This window comes from Salvelinus namaycush, chromosome 2 (assembly GCF_016432855.1).
Source record: "Salvelinus namaycush isolate Seneca chromosome 2, SaNama_1.0, whole genome shotgun sequence".
NCBI classification, from domain to species: domain Eukaryota; kingdom Metazoa; phylum Chordata; class Actinopteri; order Salmoniformes; family Salmonidae; genus Salvelinus; species Salvelinus namaycush.
The window spans coordinates 47130226-47144306 of NC_052308.1; the positions used below are offsets into that span (position 1 = coordinate 47130226).

The 14081-nt window shown below is 44.8% G+C and overlaps 1 protein-coding gene across 1 annotated transcript; it reads right to left on the minus strand.

Annotated features, from left to right (window-relative positions):
• Positions 1-3689: 3689 nt before the first annotated feature.
• LOC120064168 (proline-rich protein 36-like) lies at positions 3690-13311 on the minus strand. Its single transcript, XM_039014555.1, has 3 exons — positions 13049-13311; positions 10477-10730; positions 3690-7420 (listed from the first exon to the last, which is right to left on the minus strand). Exons 1-3 carry the CDS (start codon positions 13218-13220, stop codon positions 6209-6211), a joined length of 1638 nt encoding a protein of 545 aa, XP_038870483.1. The 5' UTR covers positions 13221-13311; the 3' UTR covers positions 3690-6208.
• Between the last annotated feature and the right edge of the window lie 770 nt (positions 13312-14081).

Below are 14081 nucleotides of genomic sequence, written 5' to 3' on the forward strand. Positions count from 1 at the left end.
GATGTCATCAATATACACAACCACCTGGCGCCCGAGCATGTCACAGAACACCTCGTTTACGAATGCCTGGAACACCGACGGAGCATTGGCTAATCTATAAGTACTCGTAGTGCCCAGACATCGTGGGCCGTTTTCCATTCATCCCCCTCCTGGATGCGGTTCAGATTGTAGGCACTCTGCAGGTCCAGTTTAGTAAAAAAAAAGAACGGGCCTGACGGAGCTGTTCGATGGCGGGGGGGGGGGGTAGCGTGACTTGGTGATGATGGAATTGTGGCCTCTCTAATCGATGCGCGGTCGTGGACCTCCCTCCTTCTAGGTCACGAAGAAGAAGCCTGCCGACTCAGGGGAGGTGGATGAAACACTGCTGGAGAGCCTCCTGGATGTACTCCTCCAAGGCCTCAGTTTCAGCCACAGACGCGGCTGCGCAGAGTCTGCAAGCAGGTTGATGGCACAGTCCCAGGGGGGATGAGGAGGGAGACTGGTGGTGCGGGTCTTGGAGAAAACCTCCCAGAGGTTTACCAGGATGTCAGGCTGGAGGGCAACCACATGACTCTTCAACTGACATGGAACCACAGGGTAAGGGAAAGCAGGTATTCAGACATCTTAGTGCCCAGGCAGTGATTTCCATCCTCGACCAGGAGATGGTGGGGTCATGACGTTGGAGCCACGGGAGGCGGGAGATTACTTTGTGCAATTGATGATAAGGAAGGAAAGACTTTCTTGGTGCAGCGGTCCCACGGTTAGGGTGAGTGGTGCGGTGATGTGCGTGATATTGCCAGATCCCAATGGTCGATTATCCAAGGTTTGGACCTAGAAAGGAGAGCGGGTACAAGGTGATGTTCAGGGAGGAGGCGAGGGCCTTGTCGATTAAATTCCCTGCGGCACCGGAGTCCATTAGAGCTGTAGAGACAACACTTGAGGGACAGCCAGCCAGTGAAATGAAAACCAGGAAGGGTTTGGCGAAAAGCGATGATGATGGAATAGTCACGCCTTCCCCCTGGAGATGGATGATCACGGGGTCGGCCCTCTCCCTGTGGACACCGGGTTGGGACGCAACGGACACCACTGAATCTTGTGCCCCTCCTGGCCGCAATAGGAACACAGCCCCAGCTGTCTCCGGCGACGCCGCTCTACCGCGGAGAGGTTTGTGACCCCCACCTCCATGGGTTCAGGCTATTGCTTAGGGCGGCCAAAGAGTAGGGCGAGAGGCGAAGGGTGCCGGCGCTCCCGAAGAAGGTTGTCCAGATGGATGACCACCGTGATGAGCGCATCGAAGGAAAGGTTGTCATCCCGGCACGCCAACTAAGTCTGGACCTCCTCGCACAGTCCTCTTTGGAATAGGGTGAGGCACGCCGGCTCATTCCATCCACTGGAGGCTGCCACGGTCCGGAAGGTGAGGGCGTACTCCGCAGCGGTCTGGACACCCTGCCGGAGTTGAAGTAGTCACTCACCTCCCTCTCTGCCCTCCGATGGATGGTCGAAGACTGCCCTGAACAGAGCCATGAACCTCTCGTAGGAGCCAAGCTCTTCCTCTCCTCTCTCCCAGACAGAGAGAGGAGCCCCCACCAACCCCTACCCGGTCAGCAGGGAAATGACCGGCATCGCTGACCTGGGCAGACTGCTGGATAGGCTGGGGCGACTTGTGCTAGGAGGACCTCCGCTAGATGTAGGTGAATCTTCTTGGTTGGTGTCGAGGCGGTGGAGAACACGGAGAACCTTATCCATAGCCGTACCCAATTGTGCCAACTGATCCTGGTGTTGGCATATTAGGTGTCCTTGTTTGTCAACCGCCTGGGAGATGTCCTTATCTTCTGCTGCTTCCATTTTTTAAGAGTCAGTATTCTGTAAAGCTGGGAGTCAGGAAGCAGGTGATTTTAATAATAAGAATCATGTCGATAAACAAAACAGGAGAAGCGTACGGAACATACACAAAACCAATACTGCCTGATAACGGAGGCTACTGAGGCCTAAATAAAGGGAGAGTAATCAAGGTGATAATGAGTTCCAGGTGTGCAAAATGATGGGGTGCAGGTGTGCATAATGATGATTGCCAGGACTGGTGGTTAGTAGACCGGTGACGTCGATTGGGTCGGAGCGGAAGTAGGCGTGACACTTGTCCAACTACCATAATTAACGACAAACATTCCCCTTGAAGCTTTGGCCTAAATCCACAGAGTTTCACATTTGTTATTTATTCACTTTTTAAAATATACAGATCCACACTAGTTGAAAAGTGATAACCGAAGAACTTAAAGGCCTCAATGAGCACCTGTAGGCATGTCTACCTTTTGAAATCTTAACACAGTTCAGATTGTACAATATTTGCCCAATATTCTCCCCCCAAAATATTCAAGCTCTGGCAAGTTGGTTGATGATCATTTGCTAGACAGCCATTTAAGTCTCGACAGATTTAAGCCTAAACTAACTAGGCCACTTAGGAACATTCAATGTATGTTTTAGGTAATTGTCCTGCTGAAAGGTGAATGTCTCCCAGTGTCTGTTGGAAATTAGACAGAGCCAAGTTTTTCTCTAGGATTTTCCTGTGCTTAGCTCTATTCCGTTTGTTTTTTTCCTTAAAAAACTCCCAAGTCCTTGCCAATGACAACCATACCCATAACATGATGCAACCACCACCATGCTTGAAAATATGAAGTTGTACTCAGTGATGTGTTGCGTTGTTTTTGCCCACAACAGAACACTTTGTATTCAGGACAAAAAGTTAATGACATTTTTTGCAGCATTACTTTAGTGCCTTATTGGAAACAGGACACATGTTTTGGAATATTTTTCTTTACACACTTTCTTTTCACTCTATTCTCAGTTCTATCCACAGCCAATAAACTCTGCAACTGTTTTAAAATCAGCATTGTCCTCATGGTGAAATCCCTCAGCGGTTTCTTCCTTTCCAGCAACAGAGTTTGAAAGGGCACCTGTATCTTTGTAGTGACTTGGTGTATTGCACAGGAGGTTGGTGGCACCTAATTTGGGAGGACAGGCTAGCGATAATGGGTGGAGCGGAATGGTATCAAATACATAAAACACATGGTTTCCATGTGTTTGATGCCATTCCATTTGCGCCATTCAGGCCATTATGAGCCATCCACCCCTCAGCAGCCTCCTGTGGTTTATTGATGCCACCATCAAAAGCGTAATTAATAACTTGAATGCTTGACTGAAGACATTTAAGCTCCTAATCTGTAAACATTGAAACAATTACAATGTAGGATGAGTGATAAAATCTCAAATTCATTCTAAATTCAGGCTGTAGCAAAATGTCAAGGGGTGTGAATACTTTGACGGCACTGGTATTGAGCTGGAGATAATCAAGTTGAAGTGTCCTTGAACCCTACAGATGGTCAACAAAAAAGTACATCAGGGACACCCCTATGGATAAAGCAAAACAGTTATCTGGGGGTCTATGGGAGTCATCTGGAATACCCCAGAAAAAAAACATCTAGTAGGTTAATTACATCCAAAAGGTTATGTACAACTCTTGACCTGCCTTAAATGAAAATTATTTGGTAAAACTGGGTTGGAAATCCAATGTACAATATCTTGCCCATGTAATAAGTTCCAAGAAAGGTAGTCGTGCTATTAAACTTTGTTGAGACAAATAAGAAAACATAAGGACATGGTTAATTCTACACTCTTCAAGTTGGATTTTTAAAAAATGCGCAAGGATCAGCATATGAAAAAAGTTTTATTCTCTGAAATGCTTGTACAAAAACACATTTAAAGTTTAAGGCATATATTGCAGACTACTCAAAAGTTTCTATGTAGAAGGGGCATGTTCCCTCAATCCCAGGTTTAAGGCACAATAGCCAGTTATACTGTCCATACATCAGCCATGATTTCACAGTGAAATGGAAAAACATTTAGGATGCATTTGGTCATATTGTGATGCTACACATTTGAGACAGTTCATGCCCCCCCCACCTTGACATATTTGCATGCATTTTCCCCATTGGCATATACGACTCAAGTTTCATTCTGCATCCAAAACCTGATATATATAAAATAGCCGTCCTAAATAATGTTCAGTATCCAGCCGATTCCAGTATCACAATGAGTAATATGTAGTAACGTAGAAGTGTAGTAATGAATAAACCACATACCCGCTTTATTGTACTGCATCTATATTCAAAACCTGTTAAAATAGTTAACATTCTTTGCTTAGTATTCAGACTCACGTCTGAATGAACCCTACGGTCGACCCAAACTGTGAGAAAAAGAGGTGACTCAACATATCTCCGTTTGCAGAAGATCTATAACATCTACCCTTCCCCACTGACATTCTAGACAATTCTGGAAATGGTGCTGACATTAAGCCTCATGAAAGAGCCGAAAACAAGTGGTAGCGAAGGAATGGGGATTTATGCTAGTCACAAATCTAGGTTAATAATAACACGGAATTCCATATCAGCTCTTCTCATGCATCTAGCTGTAAAAAAAATTAAAAAAAAATCACCACCAGGGTCATTACATGTATGGCACTGGTAACAACTATAAAGACTAAGTTAGTCCCATTTCAACTGACCCATGACAGAAGAAAATTACTTTGCAGCAGCACTGTTTACGTAGTAGGGCCCAACTAACTTTGTGCGGCGTCGATTTGGCCATAATATGTAGGAGAGATTGTTTCATGGAAACTACAACCGTATAAGAAATAGTAAAATACTCTAACGAGAGGATATACTTCACTAAAACAGAGGGAAAAGAGAGAGGAAAAGGAAGTCAGACAGTTTGCTTCTCAATAACTTACTCAACATTAAAAATCAATGAATTCAATACAACACTGACCAGATTGTCATCCAAGCGAACAACTACAGGCGTTTCAATTAAGACATATTTTGGTTTGAAATACAAGGCCCAAATCTTAAGCCGCCAATGATCCGCTACTTGGGTCAATCCCTCTCCAAACAGGAGGGCCCAAAACCTTGAAATGTTTGTGACAGGCTTCATCCATAAAAAGACTATGGCATAATAGGGCACTTATAGCAAGTGTTACATTACCCTTAAGAATGAGGAGACAGCCTGGTGGTGTCACCCAACTAAGCCTTTAGCTTCGCCACAAAATTGATTTCTATAACGGGACCAATGTGACCTCCCGCCCCATCGTTCTCAAACACACAGACAGGAATTCCACCTTCTTCACATCCACAATAAAAACAATACATCCCTAGAAATTGTACATGATGCATAAAGATAGCGCAGAAAGTAACAGACCAACAAAAATAAAAAACATTCCTCTTTTGTGTGTGTGTATACACACACACACAAAAACAGTTTACCTGCTAAGATACTATTTTGGAAATAGGTTTAAATGAACATTTTACAAAGTAAAAAAAACAGAGTTCATATTCTTTGCAACTGATGATTTAGTGTCTTAAAAATGTAGAATCCATGATGACCACTTGTTTACAGTAGCTTTAAGGCAAGGAGAGGAGACAGACATTGAAGCTGTGCAGTCAGGCACACTGCAATACTATCAACTTCCCCTTCCACCTGTCTTCCGGCACTGTGTGAAGATGTGGACAGACTAAAAAAATGAAAATATCTAAAGTGCATAAACTGTACTGGAGGAGCACAACACCTGGGCTTGAAAAACACACCTGTCTCAGCCCCAGGTCCGCCCTTGTTTAACCTTGGTGGGAATGATTGACAGGCTAGACAGCCTGAGATAAGTGACCTTAATACATTCAACCAAGTCCAGTATTGCTACTGATAAGCCTAGCTCTACTGGTGCAACTTCAAACTGTAAAAAATAATAATAATATTCAAAATAAAAATAAATCATGGGGGAAGGAAATGTCCTCCTAGTGGAAAAGGGAGTTAACTACATTACAGAACTTGGTGTCGTCGTTCTTATGTCAACCGTCGCAACATTTAACCTATACTCTGAAATGTTGATTGAAAAACCAAGTTGAAAGGTTCCACCCAGCAACAGTCTGCATTGGAGGCTGCTCGGCGGCCCTCTGCATTGGATAAAAGTTTTTAAAGTCCTGATAAAAATGCTTAAAAAGCACTGTCTTTAAAAACAATTGTCTTTCCATCCCTCGTATCATTCCCAGCGTCTGATGTATGAACCGTATGCATGAATTCTGCAGAGCATAGTGTCAGAGGGGCCGATGAAGGGAACATACACACAGTTCGGGGCAGTCTGAGAAGGGATATGGTGCTCCTCACAGACAAGGGAGTGGCCATGGCTCTAATTGACTGTTTCGCTGACGGCGCGCAAGGTGTGCTGTGGCCCCCACACAGCGGCCATGGGAGTCTGAACCACGGGGACAGGCTGTCGGACTGTAGCATCGCTGTGGACCACACTCCACACACTGGGCATCGACTGGGCCCTCTGGACACTGCTGTTGGGGATGGAGGAGGACAAGGGCTGGAGGGAAGCCAGGCCCAAGAATGGGGTGAGGGCTGGTGGTGCTGGGGCTAAAGGTGGGGCCGGGGTTGGGACAGAGGTTAGGGTTGGGACTTGGGTAGAGCTTGGAGCTGGGACTGAGGTTGGGACACAGGACACAGTTGGTGCACCAGCAAAGGTTTGAACAGGGCTTGGGGCTGGGAGAAGGGGTTTGGTTGGGATCGGAGTTGAAGCTGGAACCAGGGATAAGGTTGGTGCTGGGACAAAGGTTGGAAAGGGGGTTGAAACTGGCACTTGGGCTAGGCGGGGAGGCACATTTGGAGCAGGTACAGAGGCCATGGCGAGTTTAGGAGCAGAGCAGACTGGGACATGGATTAGGACTGAAACTGGGGACACCACAGCCATGTTCGCAGGACTCTTCTCTCTGGGCGAATCAAAGGTAGCTTGGCTCTGTGCCGGTGGAGTGGTCAGACCCATAGCACTGCTGCTGTGGATGCAGCCACCTGTGGCTTCTGTAGTGGCCCTGCTCTGGTACTCCGGGAGCAGCCTCTGACTCTCGTGCTCGGCGGCCCTCTGGAGAGCTGCATCCACCAGCAACCTCAGGTCACTGAAGTCCTGGCTGGGGCACAGCTCCGGAGGCGTGGGGGGCGGCGTGTTGAATAGCCCGCCAGTGGGGCTGGCGCTGATAACCTTGGAGCCATTCTCCTCGGCCTCCCTCCTCAGGAGACTCTGCTGCATCAGGGCCTTGACACAGTAGCCCTCTTGGCTGGGGTAGCCAGCTCCCAAAAGGATGGCAGTGGCAGTATTTCCCAGGAGGCTGAGGTCCAGTGTGGGGGCTGGTCGGATGACAGAGGGCCTGAGAGGGGGCAGGGCTGGAGAGGGGACTGAGGTGGGGCTTTCAGGGGAACTACCTCCGCCACATCCTCCAGTGGCTGGGCGGCACTCGCCCTTCCCCGCCCGCCTGGAGATGGTGAACTGGGTGGGGTCTTTGCCATCCTTGCGGAGCAGGTCAGGGAGGAGGCGGCGGCGGGCATTGATGAACCAGTTGCATATCTGGAAAAGAGTCAATAAATTTAACAACAACGCCTGCAAAAAAACAACCGGGGTGCATCTCAAAAGCCTAACAGATTCCCTGAAGAACCAAAATACAAGTAGAGATGACAGTGGACAATTTATTAGGTACACCACCTCATTCACGAAAATGGATCGCCAGTCACGTGGCCGTGGCTCGCTATATTACGCAGGCAGACAGGCCTCCAGTTACTGTTTGTTTGGTTGAATGTTAGAACGGGCAAGACGAGTGACCTAAGCGACGTTGAGCGTGGTATGATAGTCAGTGCCAGGCTCGCCAGATCCAACATCTCAGAAACGGCCTCCCTCCTGGGCTTTTCACCCACGACAGTGTCTAGGATTTACCGAGAACGATTCAACAAACAAGAACTCAGCAGCAGTCCTGTGGGCAAAAACAGCTCGTTGATGAGAGATTGAAGAACAATGGCAAGAATCATGCAAGCTAACAGGCAGGCCAGAAACAGACAAATATAGCCGCAGTACAACAGTGGCATTTCGGAACACAACTCTAGCCGATCCTTGTCAAGGATGGACTATTGCATCAGATGACCACACCGGGTTCCACTCTTATCAGCTAAAAACACGAGGAAGCGACTCGTGGGGACGTGACCACCAACACTGGACAATTGAGTGGAAAAACATTGCCTGGTACGACAAATCCTGATTCCTGTTGCGTCATGCTGATGGCAGTGTCAGGATTTGGCGTAAGTAGCATGAGTCCATGGACCCATCCTGCCTGGTGTCAACAGTACAGGCTGGTGGCGGTGGTGTACTTATGCCTCAAATGAAGCATATAATAGCTCAAACTGGTTCGAGGGGTAGTTTGTTGAATGAGACTTCCGCCCACATGTTCTCATTCTCCTGCTCTCCTCCGGGCCTTGTTTACTGCCATCTTGTGGTAAAAACCTCCCACACGCAGTGAGATGAGTGACCTCAGACAGCTGGCACTAATGAAGTCCCGGCTGAAAAACGCTGAGCGACAGAGCAAGTAGAGCGCAGCCAACCAGGGACATGTCACTGCAATGACTACACTATGGGTCTGTCAGTGCTGCTCTAGCCCTGCTTGCTCTCTGCTCAGTCCAGGAATTCCTCATGTCGCCACTCCTGGGGTGTGAATGTGTGTGTGTATTTGAGGAGAGAGAGGAAACGATAACAAATGGTCTGCCTACAAGGTGAGAAGGGAAGACTGTGTCAAATTAATCTGTACAGTAGTGCCTCACCCATGTGACATTTGAATATTGTTGTACGCTAAGCTGTTGAGAAACACCCTAGCGCTGAAGTATGACAAAAAGTACAGCGCAAATATCATGGGATGAATCTCTATTTAGCGCCCGCCTGAAGTAGGCCTATAGGTGCTACGGCAGTCATCTCCCCGCACACAGGACAGTTACAAGAGGCCAATAGAGAGCACAATATCTGATAAAGAAACCACCATCTTCGACAGAGTACGTAGTCATGACTCCATCTGGGCCCCAAGTGTCTGCTATGATCAACTATTTAGACTACAGCAGGCACTAATCTGGAACAATTGAACTGGAGGAAATTATAAAATCATTCATTTCAACTGTAATTGAGGGGAACATGCCGAAACCAAACCTAATACTTTGTTAGACTAATTAAAATGCAAGTCAGACTACTTAAAAATCAAGCCCTGTTAATGTATAGGCTGTGTTGGTGTAGGGCTGGGTGATATCGAAATCATTTGAATTTGTTTTTGCACAAAATTCCAAATGCCTATATTGAGTTTATTTTTCGTTTTAGGAGCGTTTGTATCCTCTTGTTCTTGTGTTGTGTTTTTGGTCTCGTCTCCTTCGCTCCTCTGTGCGGACCTTCCCAGTTATACCCGAGATCTGCATATATTGACGAGATGTACACTACCGTTCAAAAGTTTGGGGTCGCTTAGAAATGTCCTTTTTGTCCATTCAAATCTCATTTTAAAACACTAATTTATCATTAGAAAACCCTTTTGCAATTATGCTGGCACAGCTGAAAACTGTTGTTCTGATTAAAGAAGCAATAAAACCGGCCTTCTTTAGACTAGTTAAGTATCTGGAGCATCAGCATTTGTGGGTTCGATTACAGGCTCAAAACCGCCAGAAACAAAGCACTTTCTTCTGAAACTTGTCAGTCTAGTCTTGTTCTGAGAAATTAAGGCTATTCCATGTGAGAAATTGCCAAGAAACTGAATATCTCGTACAACGCTGTGTACTACCCCTTCACAGAACAGCACAAACTGGCTCTAACCAGAATAAAAAGAGTGGGAGGTCCCGGTGCACAACTGAGCAAGAGGACAAGTACATTAGGGTGCAGCAGAAATTTAGCCAACAACTTATACTAGCTGTCTAGTCTGTTTTATAAATGTGCAATAAGCATAAAACAATTATATAAAGGAATTGGCAACTCATTCTCAATCTGAGAAATTAGGTAGGCCACTTCAACATCTGAACAAAGTAGACAGGATAACGTGCTTTTCAAAAAGGATGTGTTCATAACTTTTCAACCTTGTTAGCTAGCAAATAGATCCAAGTCTGCTAAACTTGAAATATAAAGATCAGCTGGATAAATCACTAGCACGTGGGCTTGAGACCTGTTAATTTTCTATAGCCCAACGCCTGCTACAAGAAGTTAGTTGTTATTGGTGAATGTGCACTACGCATGGGTCTAGTAATTTTTTTATATATACAATAAACACATTTTCATAACAAGTCTTGAAAGATTATAAAAAAAATAAAAATAGATTATTGCTGACTGTTTGAAATGCAGTGCATTTGACCTTTAAACAACAATGCTTACTTTGAGAAAACATTTATTTTTTTAAGAGATCTTGAATCGCCAATAAATAAAATATTCTCCCAGCCCTATGTTGGTGCTCTGCTACACAGCTCAAAGTTTCCACCTGGCAAAGGCTACTGTAGCCAAAACGTTGTCTGTGGACTGCTGCTTGATTAGGCCCAATTCAAGCATTTGGGAGCAATAATTAACTTCAATTTGTTTATTATTTATATACACAATTTAAAGACTGGTCCCGGTCCACTCACCTGCAGCACAGAAAGGCTGGTCTGATCTGACAATCCGAGTTTCTCCTGCTCTGAGGGGTAGGCGTTGAAGCGGTGCTCGTACAGCCAGCACCGCAGCACCTGCACCGCATCCTTGGGCAGGTTGCCACGGCGACGCCGCTTGCCCGAGCCCCCACCCCCTCCAGACAGGTCGAGGGTGGAGCTGTCATCCTCAAAGGGGTCGCTGTCAGTCATGGCTGACAGCTCCTGCTCTCGCCTCCGCTCCTCTTCCAGAGCTGAGGACAAGGGGTTCAGAGGGGGTTGTTGAGTCAGTGCTAGTGTTTGTACTCATCATAGACCAGGGTTGGACATTAACTTGTTATAGAATGTATTGCTTTCCCTCCAAATCAGAGACTGACAACCATCTACTTGTTGTGTAGGCCTGTGTTTGTTATTTTATTGTGCATTCACCAATCTATAAAAGAAACAGGTTGGCAAAGTATTGATCAGTATTTTGTCTACAATATGATCTGATGTATTTTAGCAATGCGATTGAAACAAATCAGGTTACACCGATTGATAGGTAAGTGTAGTAGTTGACAACAAATGTACAAGCATGCATGATGAAGCAATGAGACTCTCCCTCATTAAATTAAGTGATGAGATAAGCTAATTGGAAGAAAATAAATACAAAACAAGATTTGTCTTCCTTCCCCAAATCACAAAATTTGTGTCATTGGGGAATACCAACTCAAAATGGAGAATGATTTCTCCCAGAATGCAGTAAATGTCTTTCTCTGGTGAAATCTGACCCCTGGAGGCAGCTCCTGTCCGCACAAAAGGAGATTATGTGCATGTCACCTCCAGCCGCTAAGGATCTATAGGCCGTGCGAGGGGCTATTTTCACCTTTGGCCAGGGAATTTAAATCCTGGAGCAATTGATTTTAATTCAATGGCTAACAGAGAGTATGTGGCTAGCTACGAACTATAATCTTAAAATCAAGTTAGAAAATTTGCGCATGAATGGGCAAAACGTTTTAAATATGCTAGCTACCAAACTTGGTAGCCATAAGAATCTGACTAGACGTGGATTACTTATCTCTAGTTGGAAGGGAGCTATGCCAAGATCAAGACAGCGCCCGCATGAGAACGGGTCAGAAAACGTACAGTACGAGTTAAAAGTTGACACACCTACTCATTCAATTTAGCCGACATTTGGTGTATTGTTATACAGCAATAAATGCTTAAATTCAACATGTCCAGATTTCTATTTAACCCATCTGAAAAGTATAGGGATGCAGTTCCCTTGACATGCCACAGGTCTATTTGAAGTCCCCTTCTTGTGACTCAAATGTGTATAGCGCATCACACTGCCACCCTCTTACCACTTCACCAAATCTTTCCCAACATTACTTTTCTGGCCCTCCCGTCTCTTATTTTCTCAAATCAATTTCGCAGCTTTTCTCTTAGTGAATTAAGAGTCATCCTTTTTGCCTTGGATCAAGATTCAATTGTTCTGCTAGTTCCGAAAAGCATGTGGCGATTGTCTTGTAGTCTATTTGGCACGCGTACAGTCAGGACCTAAAACTTACTCAGTAATTCCAGATAGCCTAAAATAACGAAAGAAAAACCTCCATGTAGCCTATAGATATAAAATGCACAATAAATGGTACATTTATGAATTTAAAGGTACTGTTCTCTCTTTACTCAACCCGTCCGCCACCCACCCTTCATCCACAAAATATTTCATGACCCTAAACCAACCCACCCGACCCGCAGGTTACGAGTTAACTCGCGCATCACTAGTAGAGGTACACTCGTCTCCGTTGATGTTGGAGTAGCGATATAAAGTTAGCTAGTAAACTGCTTTAAATCTATGGTAACTACATCGTGGAGTTGTTTCACTTTGCTAGCTAGCTACAGTAACGTTACATGTCACGCTGTTCCTGTCAAACCTCAACTTTGTTTGCATAACAAAAATGGCGTATTTTTATACGGAGTTAGGTATCTAGTCAAAATACGTTGACAAACTTAAGGCAAAGGTGTACATAATTTGAGTTTGTTAAAATGTACTAATATCTTCAAGGCGGATTTAGCTAGCTAGTTCTAGGCTAAAGTTAGCAGGCTAGCTAACAAACAATGAAGCAAATTCGTGGAATTGTCTTGTTCTATTCAATGTAGTCTATTGTGGGGTTAAGATTACTGTTGCAATGAAATCGAATAACTACTGAAATGTTATCAATTTGCCAAATGCAAAAATAACAATAAGATGTAACATGATAAAATTATAAATGAATATAAAAAACGATGACTAAGTTGGCTAGCCATCTTCCCATCGTGTATCAAACGTACAAAGAACCCGCTGAACGCACGCCTTCGCAGATGCAGGATTGTTCTGTCGCTCCGCCAGATGGACACCATGCTTGCTTCCAAAGATAATTTAGCTGGTTCGCTGTCCCTCCAAATTCAAACACAAACACACGCTGCATTTGCTCGCAACAAAAAGCCGCATTCCATTTACACCCAAAAGCCGGGCACACTTGGCAAACTGTCAGGGTGATAATGAATGCCTGCCAATATTTTCTGTACTAAATTCCCATAAATGTATGCCTACCTCGTTTGAAGGGTTTCATTCTTTGTTGATGGCTTGTTTGAAAACACACAGCTGTCGAAGTTCCTTGTAAAATGTGTGCCCCCGACCAAACGTTGACGCGATATTTTCTTTCCAAGGTGTTGCACGCTTTTACTTTGCCGCTCGACGGTTCAATTCTTCGTTCATGTGACATAAACGTGCTGCTCTTCAACAGAACAGTGTCTGTCCATCGCGTTTCGTTCTCTAGTAAGATAGAACAAATACTGTACGTTACCTCATTTGTGTTCCTTGGTTCTCTTTACCTGCACACAGCAACGCCAGCTCCAATCTGACAGTCGAATATTTATTGATCCCGCCTCCTATACCAGTGCCCTCCAATCACGGCTCTTCATTTCCAGTAGACAGGCCCGTGTCATCACTCCTGAGTGATTGACAGGATTAGCATTTAATTCAAAATTCAGACAGTAAAAGATTTAATTTAAAAGATGTATTTTGTTTCCGACATGATTCAAATTCCTTTTGCAGGATTAATCAACACACAAGCCCTCTGTTTGCCAACATGTTATAGTGGCCACTGGCCAGCAAAACAAGAGGATTTCCTCGTGTCGTTGGAATACTGCATTTATTATGTAACCGAAACGATCATGTTTTCTTGTTACATGAACGGGATAAACAGTGTCGACAAAAACAGTGAGCCACTAATGGATGCAATAATTAAATAATATTCTGATAAAGTATTGACACAAGAACAGCAATATCTTCCCAACAACGGCTGGAGAAAGTCGAGGCTTCCTCACCTTGATCCTGTACACACATCCTCTTTCATTTGAAGGAATTTTCTCTGTAAAACTGTAAAACAGTGCTGTGGGATTGCTTCTGAAAGGTTGTTGCCACTGCAAAATGACATGTCAGGAAGTATTCCGTTTTTTTTTCGCAGAATACTCTGATTGACCAATAAATCAAACAGAACTATATGTAAGCCTACAGTTGTGTTTCAAAAGTCATGAAAAGGAACGTTTTGGAGAAAATCTAATTGGCACTGCAGTCTAATTAT